This window comes from Oncorhynchus mykiss, chromosome 1 (assembly GCF_057628025.1).
Source record: "Oncorhynchus mykiss isolate SJ-2025 chromosome 1, ASM5762802v1, whole genome shotgun sequence".
NCBI lineage: Eukaryota > Metazoa > Chordata > Actinopteri > Salmoniformes > Salmonidae > Oncorhynchus > Oncorhynchus mykiss.
The window spans coordinates 85,025,260-85,050,846 of NC_143022.1; the positions used below are offsets into that span (position 1 = coordinate 85,025,260).

The 25,587-nt window shown below is 45.1% G+C and overlaps 1 protein-coding gene across 1 annotated transcript; it reads left to right on the forward strand.

Annotated features, from left to right (window-relative positions):
- The first annotated feature begins 2,615 nt into the window (after window positions 1-2,615).
- Window positions 2,616-13,275, forward strand: LOC110530514 (protein Wnt-8b). Its single transcript, XM_021613668.3, has 7 exons — window positions 2,616-2,894; window positions 3,888-3,921; window positions 7,376-7,514; window positions 9,449-9,574; window positions 9,822-9,964; window positions 11,525-11,665; window positions 11,771-13,275. The coding sequence occupies exons 1-7, from the start codon at window positions 2,779-2,781 to the stop codon at window positions 12,197-12,199; spliced, it is 1,128 nt and encodes a 375-aa protein (XP_021469343.1). The 5' UTR covers window positions 2,616-2,778; the 3' UTR covers window positions 12,200-13,275.
- The last annotated feature ends 12,312 nt before the right edge of the window (window positions 13,276-25,587 follow it).

Here is a 25,587-nt window from a genome sequence, read left to right on the forward strand (position 1 = left end):
CATTAAAACTTGAAGATGACATAAATGATGATGAATTTCACAGGGTGGTGAAAGTGCAAGGTGATGAGCTTGATGCTCCTTTCCAATAAACATCGAGGGTCTTATTCAATTTTTCTAGTGAACATGATAAATTGATGCTTGGCTGCCATTTGACAAATAAAAAGAATCTCGCTCCTTTGTCCATAATAATCTCATTATGTCTCATTAGGGGCGGCAGGGAAGCCTAGTGGTTAGAGTGTTGCACTAGTAACCGGAAGGTAAACACATAACACACAAACAAATTGTGAAACAACAACATACAGTTGAAACCCATTTAACTTGTGTTTTTTAATCGGTACATGGGAATTTAACTCAACATTTACTTGTATGTGTAGGCCCACTATGTCACCACGCACATCCTTTTATCCGCAACAAGTCCGTTTTATGGAAACACTTCTGTGGTGGGGAAATGCACATGTTTTTATGCGGATTTGAGAATACTCGCACGAAAATTTGTTGCAAATTGGATGGAAACGTAGTTAGTGGGCTACAGTGCAACTTGAGGTTTCCATCCAATGTGCGACTGATTTCCATGTGAATATTTTTAAATGTGCATAAAATAATATGCACATTTTCCCACAAGAGATGTGTTTTCATAAATCTGACTTATTGCGGGATAAAAGTATGTGCGTGATGACGTAGTGGACATTAAAATCATGTTTGCATTAAATTCCCATGTACAGAATAAAACATACAAGTTAAATGGGTTTCCATCACATTTCAACTTTACTGATGGTTAGTCACAAAAACTGTTGCGTGATAAAGTAAATGTGCCCACTCTGGACTTAATGTGCGCTCTAGACAACTACTCAACAGTTTGCAGATACAGTGCTGGTAAACTACCTACATTATGAGATTATTATGTATAAGAGGGATAATATTTTTATTTATAAAAGGCAGCCACATCAATCATCATGTCACCAGAATATGACCCTCAATATTTATTAGAAAAGAGCATCAAGCACATCACTTGCACTTTCCTTACTATAGCTGTGACGGAAACAGGAAGTTTTGGCACAATTTTATGAATGCCAACAGATCATTTGTTCGTTTGACTTCGTGAGATCTTTTTGTGTCAGTAACATTAATTATGCGAGAAATTGGGGTGGAAACGCTTTTATGGGTAAATATTGATATAATAACCATAATATCTAATTAAACTTGAAGTCAAATGATGACATGTGTGGTCTTCCCACTATTACTTGTTGGGGAAGCATGCCTTTTATTAGGCTACAGATGCAATAATTTATGATGGACTTCACAGGCTGGTGAAAGTGCATGGTGATCTTGATGCTCCTTTCCAATAAATATTTAGAGTCTTATTCTGGTGACATGATGATCGATGCTTGATTGATGCTTGACTGCCATTTGACAGATACAAATATTCTTGCTCTTATCCATAATAATCTCATCATGTACTGTAAGACTAGCCACACAGCCTACCTGCACTGTATCTGCGAGCTGTTGGCTGGAACACACATGGCAAGATCAAAGAGGCACATTTGCTATTTAATATAACAGTTTTTGTGACAAAATATCAGTAGAGTTGAAAATGTGATGGAAACGCATTGAACTTTAAAATGCTATTTGGTACATGAAAACTTAAGCAGAGAAAGTACATTTTGTGTGCACTGTTATTGCGTACTGATTTTTTTAAATCCACAAGTCAGTTTTCTTGAATTAAAATATTTTCATGAAAATCTGTTGACAATTGAATGTAAACCTAGCTATTTATGCTATAAATAAACACTTTTTCCTCGATTTGTATTAGGCTAATTATCAACTCATTTTCGAGAAGGCATAAAATGTCTGCTGTTCATTGTTAAGGTGATCTAATATGCCTTACCACCCCCAAAACAATCAACATGAATACTCGATCTCTAATTATTTTGGATCTTACTGATGTGGAAATGTTAATGCACGATTGATTATGTTAGGATAAACAATTATCAATATGAATAGGCTATCTGATGTTGTTTTAAAACTATTTCCCTAAAATGTATTTTTGGTTAAACCATTTAAAATGCGTTTTTAATAGGCCTATATTTTCTTTCACATCAGAAGTTCGAAAATAACTTGGGGGAAACTGAGAGCATTCTTGAAAATGTAAAATGTCAACAATGCTTCAACATTGATTTTAAAACAATGGGATGTTAATTAGGCCTAGCTATTTTTTTAGTGACAACAATTGATTAAATCGGACGTGGCATTTGTAAAATCGTGCAAAATTCCAAAAAAGCACAACTCTCAAAAAATCACACAGTATCTCATGTTTGTTCCATTGATATAATACCAGTAGTCCGTGACTGTTACCAGTTACCACTGTATCAAACTCTTTCGATAAATTAATTTTTCAGGGCGCAAATACCACCAGATCTATTTGAGATCAGTCGATTTCGGCCGGTTTAATATTAATTAACTTTATCCTGAATCCTTCAGAAGGCCGCGCGATGAAAAAGATTTCGGGCTGCTATTTGTCTGCGCGAGGCCCAGGGTGCCCTTTTGATCATTTCAGTCTCTCCTCGGTGTGCTCCTTCTGATTGGTCGAGGGAGTAAGAAGGGGAACATCTTTAATTAAGTAGATAATCTCTTGTTGGGATGAGAGTGGGTCAATTTCAGAGCCCCCCTCGAGTGAGTCCCGCATGAGAACCTTGGCATATACAGCTAGTGGAGTTGTGTATGTATGTAGGGTTGGTAGCCTCTCGCTATATCCCCTATTCTCCTTTAGAGAGCTGCTGAATGTGCATGCCATCTCTATCCTCTCTCGTCTCTTCTGGCAGGATGTTCATGCATTTGGAGGTCTTTTACTGTATCTTAATGTTGATGTCTCACATGACAACGTCTTGCTGCAGCTGGTGAGTTTTAACCATTTTGGATTCTTTGTGATTGCCTCAATGATTTGATGCAATGTATGTGATAGGAAGGTCGTTCATGAAATATTGGTACATAGGCCTATTGGAATATATAAATAATTCCATGATTTATATGTTGAAATGTTTTTCTATTTACTGATCAAATTAAAAAGTTAGTTTCTGTTCAGTTTTTTTACCTTCCAAAATTGTTTACCAAATGACATCGTTTGGTGCACGACTGGGAAACAGTTAGGCTTCTTGATGTTCCTTTATGAGAATGTAGGCATGGACAATTATTAAATGATTATATTTAAATATTTTCCTCAAATTCTTGTTTGTTGCATGTTTATTACTCCTGAATATACTTTCATCCCATTTTATTGAGTTTTTGTGTATGTGACCAGTAACAATGTATTTTGTCAGTATAAATGAATACTTTTATCATAATTAGCTTAGGGCTTTATTTGAGGTATTTTGGATATAACATCCCCAAGAAATGTCACTTTACCAGCATGGTTATTGACCAGCAGGCGGGGGGATTCATTCATATGGGAGACAATGATTTAGATTGATGATGGTTTAGTACCATGTTATTACATTTTTATTAAAGATAGTTATCTAATGAGGAAGCAAAGAAATCCCTCCCTTTACTGAAGGACACTGAATTTTTGAGAGTATGCTAATAAATTCTTCAGTACCATGTTATTTAAGATAGCCAATGATGCTATCGTACCATGTTATTTAAGATAGCCAATGATGCTGTCGTACCATGTTATTTAAGATAGCCAATGATGCTATCGTACCATGTTATTTAAGATAGCCAATGATGCTATCGTACCATGTTATTTAAGATAGCCAATGATGCTATCGTACCATGTTATTAAATGTTATTAAAGATAACTAATGAGAGACTTAAGTGAGGGAGCTGTGGAATTCCTGCCCTGGCTGAAGGACAACTCTTAATTCCCAGAGTTAATAAGCTGTCTCCTCTTCCAGGTCAGTGAATAATTTCCTTATGACTGGACCTAAGGTAAGCCAACATTCTTTTGATCTTCTGGCCAGATCCCTCTTTCCCTATCCCAAAAAAGAGAGCAAAGACCACCCCTGTAAGGATCTCCTATTGCTTTCTGCGTATGTTACTCTCTTTCCCCTCTGTTTCTAAATAGACTGCATTTCTCCAGAATGAGATTGTCATGGTTACATATAAATATAAATATGTCCTTTCATCATTGATTTGTTGTAACAACAGCAAGGGTAGGCCTTATCAGTGTTATGGTGACCTTTTGGGTTCCTATCTACGGCTCTTGACTCTATTAAGGCTGAGAAGCTTTGAATGTCCATGGGCTGAGATAGTAGAGGCACGGAGAGTTATTTGTTCAGTGTGTATAGAGGCAACCTGGTCTTAGAGCTATTCTTATTATTCTATATGTAAATCAGAGATGCTCCTTTAGTATGATATGCTACGTTTTGTATGGTATGTATCCATTTGTATACAATTTGTATACAATTCGTATTATATATGTTACGAATTTGCAAAACATACAATATGTTGCGAATTTGCAAAACCTATGATATGTTACGAGTTCTAGCTAGGTGGCTAGGTGGCTAACATTAGCTAGCTGGCTAACGTTAGCTAGGCTAGGGGTTAGGGTTAGGGGTTAAGGTTAAGTTTAGAAGTTAGGTCAACGCGTTAGGGTTAGGGTTAGCTAATAGGGTTAAGGTTAGGGTTAGGGGAAGGGGAAGGGTTAGCTAACATGATAAGTAGATGCAAAGTAGCTAAAAAACTAGTAAGTAGTTGAAAAGTAGTTAATTACCTAAAATACTAAAGTTGTCCATAATGACATTCGAACTCAGAACCTTTGGTTGCTAGACGTTTGCATTATATGCCCGATCAACCACCCTACTTTCATTTTTTCCTTAAGTAACCTTCTGTCTTATGTAACCACACCAAACGTAACATATCATACTAATTTGAGTGTTCCAGGCTCTATCAACTCAGGGACCTATAGATCTAGACTAGAGGCAGTGGAAGTCCCTGGGTTGGTAGATCTAGACTAGAGGCAGTAGGATTCCCTGGGTTGGTAGATCTAGACTAGGCAGTAGAATTCCCTCGGTTGGTAGATCTAGACTAGAGGCAGTAGAATTCCCTGGGTTGGTAGATCTAGACTAGAGGCAGTAGAGGTCCCTGGGTTGATAGATCTAGGCTAGAGGCAGTAGAGGTCCCTGGGTTGATAGATCTAGACTAGAGGCAGTGGAAGTCCCTGGGTTGGTAGATCTAGGCTAGGCAGTAGAAGTCCCTGGGTTGATAGATCTAGGCTAGGCAGTAGAGGTCCCTGGGTTGATAGATCTAGGCTAGGCAGTAGAAGTCCCTGGGTTGATAGATCTAGACTAGAGGCAGTAGAGGTCCCTGGGTTGATAGATCTAGGCTAGGCAGTAGAAGTCCCTGGGTTGATAGATCTAGGCTAGGCAGTAGAAGTCCCTGGGTTGATAGATCTAGGCTAGGCAGTAGAAGTCCCTGGGTTGGTAGATCTAGACTAGAGGCAGTAGAGGTCCCTGGGTTGGTAGATCTAGGCTAGGCAGTAGAATTCCCTGGGTTGATAGATCTAGACTAGATGCAGTAGAAGTCCCTGGGTTGATAGATCTAGACTAGAGGCAGTAGAGGTCCCTGGGTTGATAGATCTAGGCTAGGCAGTAGAAGTCCCTGGGTTGATAGATCTAGACTAGAGGCAGTAGAGGTCCCTGGGTTGATATATCTAGGCTAGGCAGTAGAATTCCCTGGGTTGGTAGATCTAGACTAGAGGCAGTAGAGGTCCCTGGGTTGGTAGATCTAGGCTAGGCAGTAGAATTCCCTGGGTTGATAGATCTAGACTAGAGGCAGTAGAGGTCCCTGGGTTGATAGATCTAGGCTAGGCAGTAGAAGTCCCTGGGTTGATAGATCTAGACTAGAGGCAGTAGAGGTCCCTGGGTTGATAGATCTAGGCTAGGCAGTAGAAGTCCCTGGGTTGATAGATCTAGGCTAGGCAGTAGAAGTCCCTGGGTTGATAGATCTAGACTAGAGGCAGTAGAGGTCCCTGGGTTGATAGATCTAGGCTAGGCAGTAGAAGTCCCTGGGTTGATAGATCTAGGCTAGGCAGTAGAAGTCCCTGGGTTGGTAGATCTAGACTAGAGGCAGTAGAGGTCCCTGGGTTGGTAGATCTAGGCTAGGCAGTATAATTCCCTGGGTTGATAGATCTAGACTAGATGCAGTAGAAGTCCCTGGGTTGATAGATCTAGACTAGAGGCAGTAGAGGTCCCTGGGTTGGTAGATCTAGGCTAGGCAGTAGAATTCCCTGGGTTGATAGATCTAGACTAGAGGCAGTAGAGGTCCCTGGGTTGATAGATCTAGGCTAGGCAGTAGAAGTCCCTGGGTTGATAGATCTAGACTAGAGGCAGTAGAGGTCCCTGGGTTGATAGATATAGACTAGATGCAGTAGAATTCCCTGGGTTGGTAGATCTAGACTAGAGGCAGTAGGATTCCCTGGGTTGGTAGATCTAGACTAGAGGCAGTAGAATTCCCTGGGTTGGTAGATCTAGACTAGAGGCAGTAGAATTCCCTCGGTTGGTAGATCTAGACTAGAGGCAGTAGAATTCCCTGGGTTGGTAGATCTAGACTAGAGGCAGTAGGATTCCCTGGGTTGGTAGATCTAGACTAGAGGCAGTAGGATTCCCTGGGTTGGTAGATCTAGACTAGAGGCAGTAGGATTCTCTGGGTTGGTAGATCTAGGCTAGGCAGTAGAGGTCCCTGGGTTGATAGGTCTAGACTAGAGGCAGTAGAGGTCCCTGGGTTGGTAGATCTAGACTAGAGACAGTAGAGGTCCCTGGGTTGGTAGATCTAGACTAGAGGCAGTAGGATTCCCTGGGTTGGTAGAGCTAGACTAAAGACAGTAGGATTCCCTGGGTTGGTAGATCTAGACTAGAGGCAGTAGGATTCCCTGGGTTGGTAGAGCTAGACTAGACTAGAGGAGGAGAGGCATTAGATAATGTGTGTTGCGTGTGAATAAACTACAGGCAGTAGTGGCAGGGAAGGCAGTGCTGTCCTGTGCAGTACTATGGTGTGGTGGGTGGTCATCATTAGCCCACCAGACCCCAGTGAGAAGCAGAGAGGTGGTGGCTCAGTCTCTGCACAGGCCACTTGAGACATATCATTCACACAGTCTCAACAAGGACCAGAGAGCTAGGCGAACAAGCCAAGTGGACATAGTGATCTTGTAAAGAATAGGGCTTGGGATTCCAACTCATTCAGGGGTTGTGAAACAGGTTAAAAAAGTTTAATTAATATTGTATTAAGACTTTTCCCACCGTTGTTAAAAACAAAACAAATCTTGTATACACTACAACTTTTAGGGTTATGGAAGTAAATGTCCCTAGAATGTGTTGCTTCCCATGGTCATGATTGAACCTATTCAGTTTTAAGTGACCTGATGATATACTCTGTATTCCTCAAGGTGTACCTGATTTACTCCAGCAGTGTAGCAGCCGGGGCTCAGAGCGGCATCGAGGAGTGTAAGTATCAGTTTGCCTGGGACCGATGGAACTGCCCTGAGAGAGCCCTGCAGCTGTCCACACACAGAAGCCTCCGCAGCGGTAAGAGCCAATGAATATAGTGTACTATTTTTGACCAGAAGATATGTAGGACACTATATGGTCAAAAGTAATGTAGTACTCTATATGCTGACTCATTTGATCTGCCCTTTAATAACAGACCGGTTTATTAGGGACCCCACGGTCACCCTGGCTAAAACAACAGCAACCCCACGGTCACCCTGGCTAAAACAACAGCAACCCCACGGTCACCCTGGCTAAAACAACAGCAACCCCAAGGTCACCCTGGCTAAAACAACAGCAACCCCACGGTCGCCCTGGCTAAAACAACAGCAACCCCACGGTCACCCTGGCTAAAACAACAGCAACCCCACGGTCACCCTGGCTAAAACAACAGCAACCCCACGGTCACCCTGGCTAAAACAACAGCAACCCCACGGTCACCCTGGCTAAAACAACAGCAACCCCACGGTCACCCTGGCTAAAACAACAGCAACCCCACGGTCACTCTGGCTAAAACAACAGCAACCCCACGGTCACCCTGGCTAAAACAACAGCAACCCCACGGTCACCCTGGCTAAAACAACAGCAACCCCACGGTCACCCTGGCTAAAACAACAGCAACCCCACGGTCACTCTGGCTAAAACAACAGCAACCCCACGGTCACCCTGGCTAAAACAACAGCAACCCCACGGTCACCCTGGCTAAAACAACAGCAACCCCACGGTCACACTAGCTAAAACAACAGCAACCCCACGGTCACCCTGGCTAAAACAACAGCAACCCCACGGTCACCCTGGCTAAAACAACAGCAACCCCACGGTCACCCTGGCTAAAACAACAGCAACCCCACGGTCACCCTGGCTAAAACAACAGCAACCCCACGGTCACCCTGGCTAAAACAACAGCAACCCCACGGTCACCCTGGCTAAAACAACAGCAACCCCACGGTCACCCTGGCTAAAACAACAGAAACCCCACGGTCACCCTGGCTAAAACAACAGCAACCCCACGGTCACCCTGGCTAAAACAACAGCAACCCCACGGTCACCCTGGCTAAAACAACAGCAACCCCACGGTCACCCTGGCTAAAACAACAGCAACCCCACGGTCACCCTGGCTAAAACAACAGCAACCCCACGGTCACCCTGGCTAAAACAACAGCAATCCCAAGGTCACCCTGGCTAAAACAACAGCAACCCCACGGTCGCCCTGGCTAAAACAACAGCAACCCCACGGTCACCCTGGCTAAAACAACAGCAACCCCACGGTCACCCTGGCTAAAACAACAGCAACCCCACGGTCGCCCTGGCTAAAACAACAGCAACCCCACGGTCGCCCTGGCTAAAACAACAGCAACCCCACGGTCACCCTGGCTAAAACAACAGCAACCCCACGGTCACCCTGGCTAAAACTATGCTACAAATCCAATTCACAACATCCTACTGAGCCACCCATCGACAGGACACTGCTCAGGGGCCTTGCGAAAATATGGCACGCCAATGGCAATTAGAGCCAATGTGTTAATTACCAGGAGAGATAGGAGATAAAGGATACTGTGGAGTAAGAGGCGTTGAAATAGAAGCCCCACTCTGAAGATAATGACTAGAGGAGAGGAATGACCTCTTCAGGAGAAGGTATTCCTGAGTGAATTTAAATGTCTCTCTCACACACAGCGAACAGAGACGCAGCGTTTGTCCTTGCCATCAGTTCAGTAATCATTGCTACTATAATGTCATATAATGTTATATATAATATTTGTTCTTTGTCCACAGCAAACCGAGAGACAGCGTTTGTCCTTGCCATCAGTTCAGTAATCATTGCTAATAAATCAAATAGCATTTACATAACAATAACGAGGCTATATACAGTGGGTACCGAGTCAATGTGCGGGGGTACAGGTTAGTCGAGGCAATTTGTAAAGTGACTATGATATAATATAATATTATATATAATATATGTTTCTTTCCCACAGCGAACAGGGAGACAGCGTTTGTCCATGCCATCAGTTCAGCAGGGGTCATGTACACTCTGATGAGGAACTGCAGTCTGGGGGACTTTGACAACTGTGGCTGTGATGACACCAGGAACGGACAGCGGGGTAAGAGAAGATTTAAAAATCCACACACAGATCATTACAAGACATGCATAGATGAAACAGCTGTGTACACATTGTGTTGTATTCACACTGTGTTGAATTCATGTAATGTGATTCGGTTGTAGGCAAAACAACAAAACCGGTATTTTTTCAAGTACCTTGGAAATAATACCCTTCCACGTTTTTTCATTACAAATGGTGAGCCATCCTCTCATACAGACAAACTGATGTCTCCTGCTTGTGTCCCCAGGGGGTACAGGCTGGCAGTGGGGCGGCTGCAGTGACAACGTGGAGTTCGGTGAGGCCATCTCCAAGCAGTTTGTTGACACGCTGGAGACAGGCCAGGACGCACGGGCCGCCATGAACCTCCACAACAACGAGGCTGGACGCAAGGTACAGTATTCAGTTAACTTTACTTATAATTTACACCTTGGTGATAGAAGGGGTAAGCTATCCCTCAATAACATACAATCTAAAAAACTTTGATGATATAGTGAAATATTATCATGATTCCAGATTGATTTAGAGCTTGGTTTTCTGGTTGTTCGGAAAACCCAGATCATGTTGAGATTGAATCAGTGCAATTGCCATAGGAGGGAGCTCTTGTAGTTCAAGGTGAAGGGTCAGATATTTGAGTTTCCCACTCAACCCCCAACTGACCGACTGCTCAATGTAAAGTACCTTTAGAATAATTTCATTGAGTATTACAGCATACAGCAAGCGTACCACCCAAGCATCCCTTTCACGTCCCCATAAGTGAGGTGCCACTTGTCCTCCAATAACCACAGTGTGTTCGCTGTACCACAAGGGCCTGTTCCCCAGTCAATGAATGTCCTTTATTATGACAAGTCTTAAGTTTCAGAATCTCAGAATCACTGGTGCTAGTTCTTAATTAGAGTATCCCATGGTGCTACACACTGCAGACCAGGGCCAGTATTATGCCTGCCCGCTTTCTTTAAGTAGTTTTTGGTTTTATTCTTGCAATAAGCATCCAACATTTATTCTGTTGGTCTTTGTGTGGCCCCTAAGGAGTCCTTAGTCACGGACGGAGGACCACAAGCGAGAGGCTGGAGTAGTCTTTGTTTACCCCACCTAGGAGCCCTCCTGTTGGGGCCTTGTTGCCCCTCCGAGCCCCACGGCACCTGGAGCATCATTGTAACAAAAACAAATTCACCCTTTTTTAATTTTGCCACTCAATAGACTCTCCGTAGACTCTTCATTGGGTGTACTCATGGCAGAAAACATGTTGACAATGGCCTTGCCTAATAAATACTCCTCTCATTCCAGGAGGGACACAGTCAGTGTCTCAATGTGAAACTTTGATTCGGCACTCACCTCGCGAGAAAGCTCTTCCCCCTCCCTTCCCCCACATCTGTGTCGGGGTGAAGTCAGGAAATATTGAGGGGGACCACAAAAACTCCAGCATGAACCTTGAACCTATCCTTTCTCCCTTAGTAAATTCATCCTTTTTTTGTCTAATGGGAAGGCTTGAGTATGCAGTGGGTTCATCTGACAACACATCAATCAAGAGCCAATAGTCTTCACATTACACAACTGATTCTTTAAAACAAATTCATACTCAGCCACACATACTGACACAACTGATTTCCTGAGACCAAATCAGACAATGAACATCTCATCGGTATGTTGCTACGTCCCGATCTTAAAAAGAAGTCTGAGTAATTATACATTTTTCTACACTCCTGTTTCACCTGGTATTTACATAATAATTATATGGCAACAACAGGTTCTGTCTGGAGTTTACACATTATTTACTTAATTTCTGTAATTTTCATGTTATTATCATGTAATTACCATTTTTCCAGGTGAATTACAGACAGTAGAAAAGCTTAACCAAAGAATCTCTCGCTCCCTCCCCGCTTTCCTTCCCTTCCTCCCTTCCTTCCTTCCTCAACCCCTCCCTCCACTCCTTCCCTTTCCTCTCCTTCCTAGGCAGTGAAAGGGACTATGCAGAAGACGTGTAAGTGCCATGGCGTCTCTGGGTCCTGCACCACACAGACCTGCTGGTTACAGCTCCCAGATTTCAGGGAGGTGGGAAACTATCTGAAGGAGAAGTACCACCGAGCACTGAAGGTACAGTATATATTGTTTATATTAAACAATATTGTTTATAAGCACTCTAAAGACACTTCACAGAAAATTAATTATCTCATTCATTAATTTATTCTTTAATTCAAGGTGGACCTGCTCCGGGGGGCTGGGAACAGTGCAGCCAGTCGAGGGGCCATTTCCGAGACCTTCAGCTCCATCTCTCGTAAAGAACTGGTCCACCTAGAGGACTCCCCAGACTACTGCCTGGAGAACCGTACCCTGGAACTGCCCGGCACAGAGGGCAGAGAGTGCCTGAAGAAGGGCAAGAGCCTAAATAAGTGGGAGAAGCGTAGCTGCAAGAGGCTGTGCGGGGAGTGTGGTTTAGCAGTGGAGGAGAGGAAGGCGGAGTTGGTGTCCAGTTGCAATTGCAAGTTCCACTGGTGCTGCGCGGTAAAGTGCGAGCAGTGCCGCAAGACAGTGACCAAGTACTTCTGCGTGAAGAATGGGGGGCAGAGGGGGAAGAACGAGAGCGCCGGCAGCCGTAGGAAGAACCTGAGGCTGAGGAAGAAGCACTGAGCGGCATCCATCTTCCTCACCATCATCATCATCACTGCCACACTCCATGTCTTCTCACAAGCTGATTTTCACAGACCTCTGTGCACTGAAGCTGTGCCCCTCTCAAACATTTCTACAACACGCTTTCTGCTTTTGTTCTAAAGACATAATTGAAAATGTATTTATTGAATAAGACTAGTATTGTTATTATCCTAATCAAACGTTTAATAGTGGGGGAGAAAATGTGTAAAAAAAAACATGTTGATGAAACTACATGATAGAGAAAGGAGGGTAACTATTACTTGTCTAGAACTGATGGTATACATATATTTAACAGTATATATTTTTACAACTTTTTTCCCCAATTATATATAAGTCATTGGGCATTTAAAGCATGTTACATACGGCCGCTCTGAATAATCTCCTTCATATTTGATAGCTTGAACAACTCTTCCTAAATGGTCAGTCCATGGCATACCTCAACAACATCTTATTTATTGTCATATGTACCACCAATGAGCTATGCCATTTCTGATTGGTCAGTTTATCAGACATTCCTTCCTGTCATGATGACAACTCCAGCCCAAGCTCTCGCTACGCGTGGCAGTGCCGCCAGCCCTGACCAGCCCTCTCCAACCCTGACCAGCCCTCCCCTCCCCAGCCCAGCCCTCTCCTGCCCTGCCCTCCTCTCCCTTCCCTTCCCAGCCTTGCCTTAAGGATGTATTTAATTGTAAATAAAATTAAGCACTTTGTTCTGTATATTGTTAATTTATTGCGCATGTTTTTCCCAAGTTGTTGCTTTATTGTTGATATTTTCTTTAAAACTTTTGTAATTAAAAAAGTATAATCTTAAACCCCCTATTATATTAATTAATTGAGCATGCCCATCACCCATTTCACACCCATTCATTTCAGAAGTGTTGAATTAATTTCAGAAGTGTTTAAATAAAATGCATGATTATTTCTAATATTCCCCCTGTGTGACATATAAATCACCAATGTTCAGCAGTGGTAGGCTACAACACAACCTGTGTCTTGTTACATTGTTCACTTGGGGATCTGATAACCCTCTGGGACAAATAAACAACAACAGAAAACTTTTCATTATACTCTTCCTTCACGCCTTTCTCAATTACGCCTTGACAAATATCTCCTCTTTATTTCTGCCCCTCGTCTGTGTAATCCTCAAGGAGCCTCTCCTAACGCTCAGAACTTTCTTTACAGTTTAATACTAGTTTAATTAACTTTGTCCAGACAGAGTGCATGGTGGGGTGGAACCACGAAGAAGCCAGACAAGTTACCCTTAAAAATCCTTAAAATCACCCACCCCGCCTCTAATTTTGTATGCTAATCTCCTTTTTACTCTACCCCTTCTTAGGAGTGAGTGGTGAGTTCGGACAAAAACTGTTAGGAAAACTTGGTGGTGTTGCCTTCCTTTGCCGAGAACTCGCCAGTGGCTTCCTGCTGGCTGTTTCATTCCTGGGCCCCCTCAGCCTCCACGGTTCACCTACCTTTCTCTACTCTAGGGCCTGCCTTTGCTTGATTTAACAATGAGTGTCGAGCTAATCAGCCCTCTCGGAAATGCCCCACTGCCGAGCCACTTAATCCCCTCTCCTCTTCCACTGGCTCAATGGACGCCGCCTTCAAAAGGGCTTTGGGAAAAGGTTTTGCACGGATTCACACTGTTCCCTCAATACAAGTTAGTTCAAGTATTGTGCCCACAACAAGTGGGTTTGATAAACAAATGCTTGCTAGGGTGGATACCCACCCACCACCCCACCTGTGGTAGCCTAAAGAGGGTGCCAGGGCTGGGGGAAGACAGCCTGACAGGGCCCTCCAGACGAGATGGGACCTGAAAGAGGAGATTAGTAGCCCCTATTGAGAGTAGGGGCAGTTAATTTTTGTACCCTCGTCTTTCTGTCCAATAAAGTGTCAAGGAAACACCTTGTTGACATATTTTTTTTACGAAATAATGATCAGAAACTCAGAGACAGAACACACCCCTCATTAAATGAGCCCTGTTGGCTGGATGGAGCTAGGGGGTGGCATGCCCAGCAGAGCAATTCTCTGTAATCACTAATCTGTGCGCATATAACAAGAATATTTGTGCAAGTCTCCCATTGACATCAATACATGAAGGTAGTATTGGTCCTCGAAAGAGTCACCATAAATGTTATGCTGAGGTCCATTACAAGATCTGGATTGTGTTCATTAGGGCACTCAACAGAACATTTTGTAAATAGGTTGTGTTTGTTAGGGTATGCAGTGGACAACGTTTCAAACGTTTAGCATCCGAAAATGAAACTGAACCATTCTTATTGGAAAAGTCCATGTAGTCCCTCCCTGTTTCAGTCCGTTTTCTTCCGTTTGGTGCCTAATGAACCCGACCCTGCTGACAGAGACACTGCCTGTAGGAGTGGAACTGTGGGAAGAATGAAAACCCCACACAGCAGCTGACCCAACCGAACACTTTGAGTTGGTTAACACCCAGACCGTCAGACACTCCTATGACACCATCTACCCCGGTCAGTCAGAAGCAATTGCTCTCGGGGGGGGAGAGATGAAAGAGAAGTGATTTAAAACAGTGGACTAATCCCGTTCTGTTGGGGCAACCAAGGCGAATCTGTTAGAAGATAATACCATGCTTAATAATTGAACCTGGGGAGCCTTTCGTTTAGATCTCCTGATCTTCAGTTTCACACACACACACACACACACACAGACACATGGACTCACACAGCTGAGCCAGGAGATGTAAGTTTAGTCGATCATACAGTTATTAAGACTCTGGCTACTTCTGGTCTAGGAGCATCTCAGGGTCCTAAATCCTAAAGCTGTACATAGCACTGCTGTCACACCCTGACCATAGAGAGCTGTTTATTCTCTATGTTGGTTGGGGCGTGATAGTGACTAGGGTAGGGTGTTTAATGATTTACGTTGGCTTGGTATGGTTCCCAATCAGAGACAGCTGTTTATCGTTGTCTCTGATTGGGGATGATATTTAGGCAGCCATTTCCTCATTGTGCTTTGTGGGATCTTGACTATGGATAGTTGCCTGTTAGCACTATTATTTAGCTTCACGTTTCATTTGGTATTTTGTTGTTTTTGTTCGGTGTTCATTTAATAAAGGAAAATGTACGCTTACCACGCTGCACCTTGGTCCACTCATTATGACGAACGTGACAGAAGATCCCACCACAAACGGACCAAGTAGCGTGGCCAGGAGGAGCAGACATCATGGACATGGGAGGATATTTTGAACGGTAAAGGATCCTGGACATGGGAAGAAATCATGGCCGGAAAGGATTGCCTTCCATGGGAGCAGACGGAAGCAGCAAGGGAGCATCAACAACGACTCCGGGGTTCGCAACCACGGCGCAAGCACGAAAGGGGGGAGGCACATGGGGTGATTGGCGGAGCCAGGTTTCAGACCAGAGCCAACTCCCCCCACTCGCTTTAAGGAGCGTGTGACCGTTCAGGCACCATGTTATGCGGTGATACGCACTGTGTCTCTAGTGTCCATTCACAGCTCGGTGCCAGCTCCCCCCACTTTTATTATTATTATTATTATTTTTTTTGAATTTTACCCCTTTTTCTCCAGAAGAGGACTGGCCACCCCACATAGCCTGGTTCCTCTCTAGGTATCTTCCTAGGTTTTGGCCTTTCTAGGGAGTTTTTCCTAGCCGCTGTGCTTCTACACCTGCATTGCTTGCTGTTTGGGGTTTTAGGCTGGGTTTCTGTACAGCACTTTGAGATATCAGCTGATGTACGAAGGGCTATATAAATACATTTGATTTGATTTGATGTTCATTATTATTAAACTCACCATCTGCACCTGCTTCCTGACTTCCTGCGTCTACGTTACAATCACATTGATGTCTGGAAGAAATACTGTATGAAGAAATTAAGGAACTTTACGTCAAGCAACGTACAGGTAACTGCCAAAAATAATGGAAACGCTTGAGTAAATGAGGGATACAAAGTTTATTGAAAGCAGGTGCTTCCACACTGGTGTGGTTCCTGAGTTAATTAAGCAATTAACATCCCATCATGCTTAGGGCCATGTATAAAAATGCTGGGCAGGCCATTATTTTGGCTACCATGGCAATGCTACCATCCACAGGGAACGAGTGGTCCCTGAATGGTTTGATGAGCATGAAAATGATATAAACCATACTAGATGCCATGACCGTCTCAGTCACCAGATCTCAACGCAATTAAACACTTATTGGAGATTCTGGAGCTGTGCCTGAGACAGTGTTCACCACCATCAACAAAACACAGAATTATGGAATTTTTATGGAAGAATGGTGTCGCATCCCTCCAATAGAGTTCCAGACACTTGTAGAATATATGCCAAGGTCCATTGAAGCTATTTTGTAGCGGCTTGTGGTGTCCCAATGCCCTATTAAGACACTTCATGTTGGTTTTCCTCTATTTTGGCAGTTACTTGTACATGGAAATGCTCTGGGAAATGTTATAGTTGTGTGTGGTGTAACTTCAGTTGGGCTATCATACGGCCACGGTTCTCTCTCTCTCTCTCTCAATTCAATTCAATTCAATTCAATTCAAGGGCTTTATTGGCATGGGAAACATGTGTTAACATTGCCAAAGCAAGTGAGGTAGACAACATACAAAGTGAATATATAAAGTGAAAAACAACAAAAATTAACAGTAATGTCATGTACTGTCATGTTGTGTCTTGTCTCTGTCCTTTCCCTTCACCCTGTCTCCCTCTGCTGGTCGTTATTAGGTTACCTTTTCTCCCCCGCTTTCCCCCAGCTGTTCCTTGTCTCCTCCTAACTACCCATTCACCCCGTTTCCCACCTGTTCCCTTTTTCCCTCTGATTAGGTCCCTATATCTCTCTCTGTTTTTGTTCCTGTCCTTGTCGGATTCTTGTTTGTTGTGTTTCATGCCTGAGCCAGACTATCGTCATGTTTGCTGTAACCTTGTCCTGTCCTGTCGGAATCTGCCGGTCTATCTGAGCCTACCACAGTTTGGTTATTAAAGAAGCTCTGTTTAAGTTAGTTCGCTTTTGGGTCCTCATTCACTCACCGTAACAGAAGAATCCGACCAAGAATGGACCCAGCGACTTCGGATCCTCTCCACTCAGCCGTCGGGATCCAGGGAGCGATGCTAGGCAGACACGAGCAGGAAGTGTCTGCTGCTCGACATGCCGTTGAGACCCTGGCCACCCAAGTCTCCAACCTCACAGAACAGGTTCACCATCTCCGCCTCGATCCACCGGCCACTTCCAGGGCTTTCGAATCTCCGGAGCCCAGAATCAATAACCCGCCGTGTTACTCTGGGGAGCCCACTGAATGCCGCTCGTTCCTCACCCAGTGTGATATTGTGTTTTCTCTCCAGCCCAACACTTACTCCAGGAGCACTGCTCGTGTCGCCTACGTCATATCTCTCCTTATTGGACGGGCTCGTGAGTGGGGCACGGCAATCTGGGAGGCAAGGGCTGAGTGTACTAACCAGTATCAGGACTTTAAGGAGGAGATGATACGGGTTTTTGATCGATCTGTTTTTGGGGAGGAGGCTTCCAGGGTCCTGTCTTCCCTATGTCAAGGCAATCGATCCATAACAGACTACTCTATTGAGTTTCGCACTCTTGCTGTCTCCAGTGGCTGGAACGAGCCGGCCTTGCTCGCTCGTCTTCTGGAGGGTCTCCGCGCAGAGGTAAAGGATGAGATTCTCTCCCGGGAGGTTCCTTCCAGCGTGGATTCCTTGATTGAACTCGCTATTCGCATTGAGCGACGGGTTGATCTTCGTCACCGAGCTCGTGGAAAGGAGCTCGCGCTCTCCGTCGCCCCCCTCTCCGCATCACTACCATCTTCCTCTGCCGGCTCGGGTGCTGAGCCCATGCAGCTGGGAGGTATCCGCATCTCGACTAAGGAGAGGGAACGGAGAATCACCAACCGCCTCTGTCTCTATTGCGGTTCCGCTGGTCATTTTGTCACTTCATGTCCAGTAAAAGGCCAGAGCTCGTCAGTAAGCGGAGGGCTACTGGTGAGCGCTACTACTCCTGTCTCTCCTTCAAGATCCTGCACTACCTTGTCGGTCCATCTACGCTGGACCGGTTCGTCAGCTTCCTGCAGTGCCTTAATAGACTCTGGGGCGGAGGGCTGTTTTATGGACGAGACCTGGGCTCGGGAACATGACATTCCTCTCAGACAGTTAAAGGAGCCCACGGCCTTGTTCGCCCTGGATGGTAGTCCTCTCCCCAGGATTCAGCGTGAGACGCTACCTTTAACCCTCACTGTTTCTGGTAATCATAGTGAAACCATTTCTTTTTTAATTTTTCGTTCACCTTTTACACCTGTTGTTTTGGGCCATCCCTGGCTAGTTTGTCATAATCCTTCCATTAATTGGTCTAGTAATTCTATCCTCTCCTGGAACGTCTCTTGTCATGTGAAATGTTTAATGTCTGCTATCCCTCCTGTTTCCTCTGTCTCTTCTTCACAGGAGGAGCCTGGTGATTTGACAGGGGTGCCGGAGGAATATCACGATCTGCGCACGGTGTTCAGTCGGTCCAGGGCCACCTCTCTTCCTCCACACCGGTCGTATGATTGTAGTATTGATCTCCTTCCGGGAACCACCCCCCCCCGGGGTAGACTATACTCTCTGTCGGCTCCCGAACGTAAGGCTCTCGAAGATTATTTGTCTGTAGCTCTTGACGCCGGTACCATAGTCCCCTCCTCCTCTCCCGCCGGAGCGGGGGTTTTTTTTGTCAAGAAGAAGGACGGGTCTCTGCGCCCCTGCATAGATTATCGAGGGCTGAATGACATAACAGTGAAGAATCGTTATCCGCTTCCTCTTATGTCTTCAGCCTTCGAGATCCTGCAGGGAGCCAGGTTTTTCACTAAGTTGGACCTTCGTAACGCTTACCATCTCGTGCGCATCAGGGAGGGGGACGAGTGGAAGACGGCGTTTAACACTCCGTTAGGGCACTTTGAATACCGGGTTCTTCCTTTCGGCCTCGCTAACGCTCCAGCTGTCTTTCAGGCATTAGTCAATGATGTCCTGAGAGACATGCTGAACATCTTTGTTTTCGTTTACCTTGACGATATCCTGATTTTTTCACCGTCACTCCAGATTCATGTTCAGCACGTTCGACGTGTCCTCCAGCGCCTTTTAGAGAATTGTCTTTTTGTGAAGGCTGAGAAGTGCACTTTTCATGCCTCCTCCGTCACATTTCTCGGTTCTGTTATTTCCGCTGAAGGCATTAAGATGGATCCCGCTAAGGTCCAAGCTGTCATTGATTGGCCCGTCCCTAAGTCACGCGTCGAGCTGCAGCGCTTTCTCGGCTTCGCGAACTTCTATCGTCGTTTCATCCGTAATTTCGGTCAGGTGGCAGCTCCTCTCACAGCCCTTACTTCTGTCAAGACGTGCTTTAAGTGGTCCGTTTCCGCCCAGGGAGCTTTTGATCTCCTCAAGAATCGTTTTACATCCGCTCCTATCCTTGTTACACCTGACGTCTCTAGACAGTTCGTTGTCGAGGTTGACGCGTCAGAGGTGGGCGTGGGAGCCATTCTTTCTCAGCGCTCCCTCTCTGACGACAAGGTCCACCCATGCGCGTATTTTTCTCATCGCCTGTCGCCGTCGGAACGTAACTATGATGTGGGTAACCGCGAACTGCTCGCCATCCGGTTAGCCCTAGGCGAATGGCGACAGTGGTTGGAGGGGGCGACCGTTCCTTTTGTCGTTTGGACTGACCATAGGAACCTTGAGTACATCCGTTCTGCCAAACGACTTAATGCGCGTCAGGCGCGTTGGGCGCTGTTTTTCGCTCGTTTCGAGTTCGTGATTTCTTATCGTCCGGGCTCTAAGAACACCAAGCCTGATGCTTTGTCTCGTCTCTTCAGTTCTTCAGTAGCCTCCACTGACCCCGAGGGGATTCTCCCTGAGGGGCGTGTTGTCGGGTTGACTGTCTGGGGAATTGAGAGGCAGGTAAAACAAGCGCTCACTCACACTCCGTCGCCGCGCGCTTGTCCTAGGAACCTTCTTTTCGTTCCCGTTCCTACTCGTCTGGCCGTTCTTCAGTGGGCTCACTCTGCCAAGTTAGCCGGCCACCCTGGCGTTCGGGGTACGCTTGCTTCCATTCGCCAGCGTTTTTGGTGGCCCACCCGGGAGCATGACACGCGTCGTTTCGTGGCTGCTTGTTCGGTCTGCGCGCAGACTAAGTCCGGTAACTCTCCTCCTGCCGGCCGTCTCAGGCCGCTTCCTATTCCCTCTCGACCGTGGTCTCACATCGCCTTAGATTTTGTCACCGGACTGCCTTCGTCAGCGGGGAAGACTGTTATTCTTACGGTTGTCGATAGGTTCTCTAAGGCGGCTCATTTCATTCCCCTTGCTAAGCTTCCTTCTGCTAAAGAGACGGCACAAATCATCATCGAGAATGTTTTCAGAATTCATGGCCTTCCGTCGGACGTCGTTTCGGACAGAGGTCCGCAATTCACGTCTCAATTTTGGAGGGAGTTTTGCCGTTTGATTGGGGCTTCCGTCAGTCTCTCTTCCGGCTTTCACCCCCAGTCTAACGGTCAAGCAGAACGGGCCAATCAGACTATTGGTCGCATCTTACGCAGTCTTTCTTTTCGTAACCCTGCGTCTTGGTCAGAACAGCTCCCCTGTGCAGAATACGCCCACAACTCGCTTCCTTCGTCTGCGACCGGGCTATCTCCTTTTCAGAGTAGCCTCGGGTACCAGCCTCCGCTGTTCTCATCTCAGTTCGCCGAGTCCAGCGTCCCCTCCGCTCAGGCTTTTGTCCAACGTTGCGAGCGCACCTGGAAGAGGGTCAGGTCTGCACTTTGCCGTTATAGGACGCAGACTGTGAGGGCTGCTAATAAGCGTAGAACTAAGAGTCCTAGATATTGTCGCGGTCAGAGAGTTTGGCTCTCCACTCAGAACCTTCCCCTTAAGACGGCTTCTCGCAAGTTGACCCCGCGGTTCATTGGTCCGTTCCGTATTTCTCGGGTCATTAATCCTGTCGCAGTTCGACTTCTTCTTCCGCGATACCTTCGTCGCGTCCACCCGGTCTTCCATGTCTCCTGCATCAAGCCCGTCCTTCGCGCCCCCGCTCGTCTTCCCCCCCCCACCCCCATCCTTGTCGAGGGCGCACCCATCTACAGGGTCCGTAGAATTTTGGACATGCGTCCTCGGGGCCGTGGTCACCAGTACCTCGTAGATTGGGAGGGGTACGGTCCTGAGGAGAGGAGTTGGGTTCCCTCTCGGGATGTGCTGGACCGTGCGCTGATCGAGGATTTCCTCCGTTGCCGCCAGGTTTCCTCCTCGAGTGCGCCAGGAGGCGCTCGGTGAGTGGGGGGGTACTGTCATGTACTGTCATGTTGTGTCTTGTCTCTGTCCTTTCCCTTCACCCTGTCTCCCTCTGCTGGTCGTTATTAGGTTACCTTTTCTCCCCCGCTTTCCCCCAGCTGTTCCTTGTCTCCTCCTAACTACCCATTCACCCCGTTTCCCACCTGTTCCCTTTTTCCCTCTGATTAGGTCCCTATATCTCTCTCTGTTTTTGTTCCTGTCCTTGTCGGATTCTTGTTTGTTGTGTTTCATGCCTGAGCCAGACTATCGTCATGTTTGCTGTAACCTTGTCCTGTCCTGTCGGAATCTGCCGGTCTATCTGAGCCTACCACAGTTTGGTTATTAAAGAAGCTCTGTTTAAGTTAGTTCGCTTTTGGGTCCTCATTCACTCACCGTAACAAGTAAACATTACACATACAGAGGTTTCAAAACAGTAAAGACATTACAAATGTCATATTATATATATATATATATACAGTGTTTTAACAATGTACAAATGGTTAAAGGACACAAGATAAAATAAATAAGCATAAATATGGGTTGTATTTACAATGGTGTGTGTTCTTCACTGGTTGCCCTTTTCTCGTGGCAACAGGTCACAAATCTTGCTGCTGTGATGGCACACTGTGGAATTTCACCCAGTAAATATGGGAGTTTTTCAAATTTGGATTTGTTTTCCAATTCTTTGTGGATCTGTGTAATCTGAGGGAAATATGTCTCTCTAATATGGTCATACATTGGGCAGGAGGTTAGGAAGTGCAGCTCAGTTTCCACCTCATTTTGTTGGCAGTGAGCACATAGCCTGTCTTCTCTTGAGAGCCATGTCTGCCTACGGCGGCCTTTCTCAATAGCAAGGCTATGCTCACTGAGTCTGTACATAGTCAAAGCTTTCCTTAATTTTGGGTCAGTCACAGTGGTCAGGTATTCTGCCGCTGTGTACTCTCTGTTTAGGGCCAAATAGCATTCTAGTTTGCTCTGTTTTTTTGTTAATTCTTTCCAATGTGTCAAGTAATTATCTTTTTGTTTTCTCATGATTTGGTTGGGTCTAATTGTGCTGTTGTCCTGGGGCTCTGTAGGGTGTGTTTGTGTTTGTGAACAGAGCCCCAGGACCAGCTTGCTTAGGGGACTCTTCTCCAGGTTCATCTCTCTGTAGGTGATGGCTTTGTTATGGAAGGTTTGTGAATCACTTCCTTTTAGGTGGTTGTAGAATTTAACGGCTCTTTTCTGGATTTTGATAATTAGTGGGTATCGGCCTAATTCTGCTCTGCATGCATTATTTGGTGTTCTACGTTGTACACGGAGGATATTTTTGCAGAATTCTGCGTGCAGAGTCTCAATTTGGTGTTTGTCCCATTTTGTGAAGTCTTGGTTGGTGAGCAGACCCCAGACCTCACAACCATAAAGGGCAATGGGCTCTATGACTGATTCAAGTATTTTTAGCCAAATCCTAATTGGTATGTTGAAATTTATGTTTCTTTTGATGGCATAGAATGCCCTTCTTGCCTTGTCTCTCAGATCGTTCACAGCTTTGTGGAAGTTACCTGTGGCGCTGATGTTTAGGCCAAGGTATGTATAGTTTTTTGTGTGCTCTAGGGCAACTGTGTCTAGATGGAATTTGTATTTGTGGTCCTGGTGACTGGACCTTTTTTGGAACACCATTATTTTGGTCTTACTGAGATTTACTGTCAGGGCCCAGGTCTGACAGAATCTGTGCATAAGATCTAGGTGCTGCGGTAGGCCCTCCTTGGTTGGTGACAGAAGCACCAGATCATCGGCAAACAGCAGACATTTGACTTCGGATTCTAGCAGGGGGAGGCCAGGTGCTGCCGACTTTTCTAGTGCCCGCGCCAATTCGTTGATATATATGTTGAAGAGGGTGGGGCTTAAGCTGCATCCCTGTCTAACCCCACGACCCTGTGTGAAGAAATGTGTGTTTTTTGCCAATTTTAACCGCACACTTGTTGTTTGTGTACATGGATTTTATAATGTCGTATGTTTTACCCCCAACACCACTTTCCATCAGTTTGTGTAGCAGACCCTCATGCCAGATTGAGTCGAAGGCTTTTTTGAAATCAACAAAGCATGAGAAGACTTTGCCTTTGTTTTGGTTTGTTTGGTTGTCAATTAGGGTGTGCAGGGTGAATACATGGTCTGTTGTACGGTAATTTGGTAAAAAGCCAATTTGACATTTGCTCAGTACATTGTTTTCATTGAGGAAATGTACGAGTCTGCTGTTAATAATAATGCAGAGGATTTTCCCAAGGTTACTGTTGACACATATTCCACGGTAGTTATTGGGGTCAAATTTGTCTCCACTTTTGTGGATTGGGGTGATCAGTCCTTGGTTCCAAATATTGGGGAAGATGCCAGAGCTAAGAATGATGTTAAAGAGTTTTAGTATAGCCAATTGGAATTTGTTGTCTGTATATTTGATCATTTCATTGAGGATACCATCAACACCACAGGCCTTTTTGGGTTGGAGGGTTTTTATTTTGTCCTGTAACTCATTCAATGTAATTGGAGAATCCAGTGGGTTCTGGTAGTCTTTAATAGATGATTCTAAGATCTGTATTTGATCATGTATATGTTTTTGCTCTTTATTCTTTGTTATAGAGCCAAAAAGATTGGAGAAGTGGTTTACCCATACATCTCCATTTTGGATAGATAATTCTTCTTGTTGTTGTTTGTTTAGTGTTTTCCAATTTTCCCAGAAGTGGTTAGAGTCTATGGATTCTTCAATTGCATTGAGCTGATTTCTGACATGCTGTTCCTTCTTTTTCCGTAGTGTATTTCTGTATTGTTTTAGTGATTCACCATAGTGAAGGCGTAGACTCAGGTTTTCCGGGTCTCTATGTTTTTGGTTGGACAGGTTTCTCAATTTCTTTCTTAGATTTTTGCATTCTTCATCAAACCATTTGTCATTATTGTTAATTTTCTTCGGTTTTCTATTTGAGATTTTTAGATTTGATAGGGAAGCTGAGAGGTCAAATATACTGTTAAGATTTTCTACTGCCAAGTTTACACCTTCATTATTACAGCGGAACGTTTTACCCAGGAAATTGTCTAAAAGGGATTGAATTTGTTGTTGCCTAATTGTTTTTTGGTAGGTTTCCAAACTGCATTCCTTCCATCTATAGCATTTCTTAATGTTACTCAGTTCCTCAGTTCTCTCTCTCTCTCTCTCTCTCTCTGTCTCTCTCTCTCTCTCTCTCTCTCTCTCTCTCTCTCTCTCTCTCTCTCTCTGTCTCTGTCTCTCTCTCTCTGTCTCTCTGTCTCTCTCTGTCTCTCTCTGTCTCTCTCTCTGTCTCTCTCTCTGTCTCTCTCTCTCTCTGTCTCTCTCTCTCTCTCTCTGTCTCTCTGTCTCTCTCTCTGTCTCTCTGTCTCTCTGTCTCTCTCTCTCTCTCTCTCTCTCTCTCACTCATTGCTCATTGCTCTGTCAACTTTCCTTTTAAAATAAACCCTTTATACACTGCATACTGCCTATCTCTTACAGCCATTGTTTCAATCTCAATCGGAAAAAGAATAACACAGATAACAGGAGAAAAATGACAATTTCGCTCAAGTGATGGACAATTACATTTAATGCCTCCTGGAATCTCTAACTAATAGGATTGTAGGCTTAGTGGATCTGGACACACAACACCCAGAGGGGCCAGGGTCATTATGGATGAGAGAGAGAGAGCAAAGCCAAATAAAAGAGAAGAGAGGACAGGAGACAAGAGACAGAGACCCTCGCAGGATTCCATGAGAAGAATGGTTTAATAACTACTATTGCTATTATATTGTTCTGTTTCTGATCTGCTATTGTTGAGTTGAAGGTACAACAGTAAACCTACCTTGCAGTAAAAAGCGTGGTGTGGGGTATCAGCAGGATAGAGATGTGCACCCCTGTCTCAGCACAGCAGGGTGGCTAGTCAATCCCTATACTGTGAGATCTGTGGAGAGAAATGGAAGAGAATGGGAAGAGAATGGGAAGCGAAGAGGCATGGATCAGATCCGCTCACTGCTCAGAGCAGGAAACATCGAGCATGGGAACACACCAGGAGGCCATCATCAGTCCCGGGGTTGAATGGTGTTAATAGACAGACAA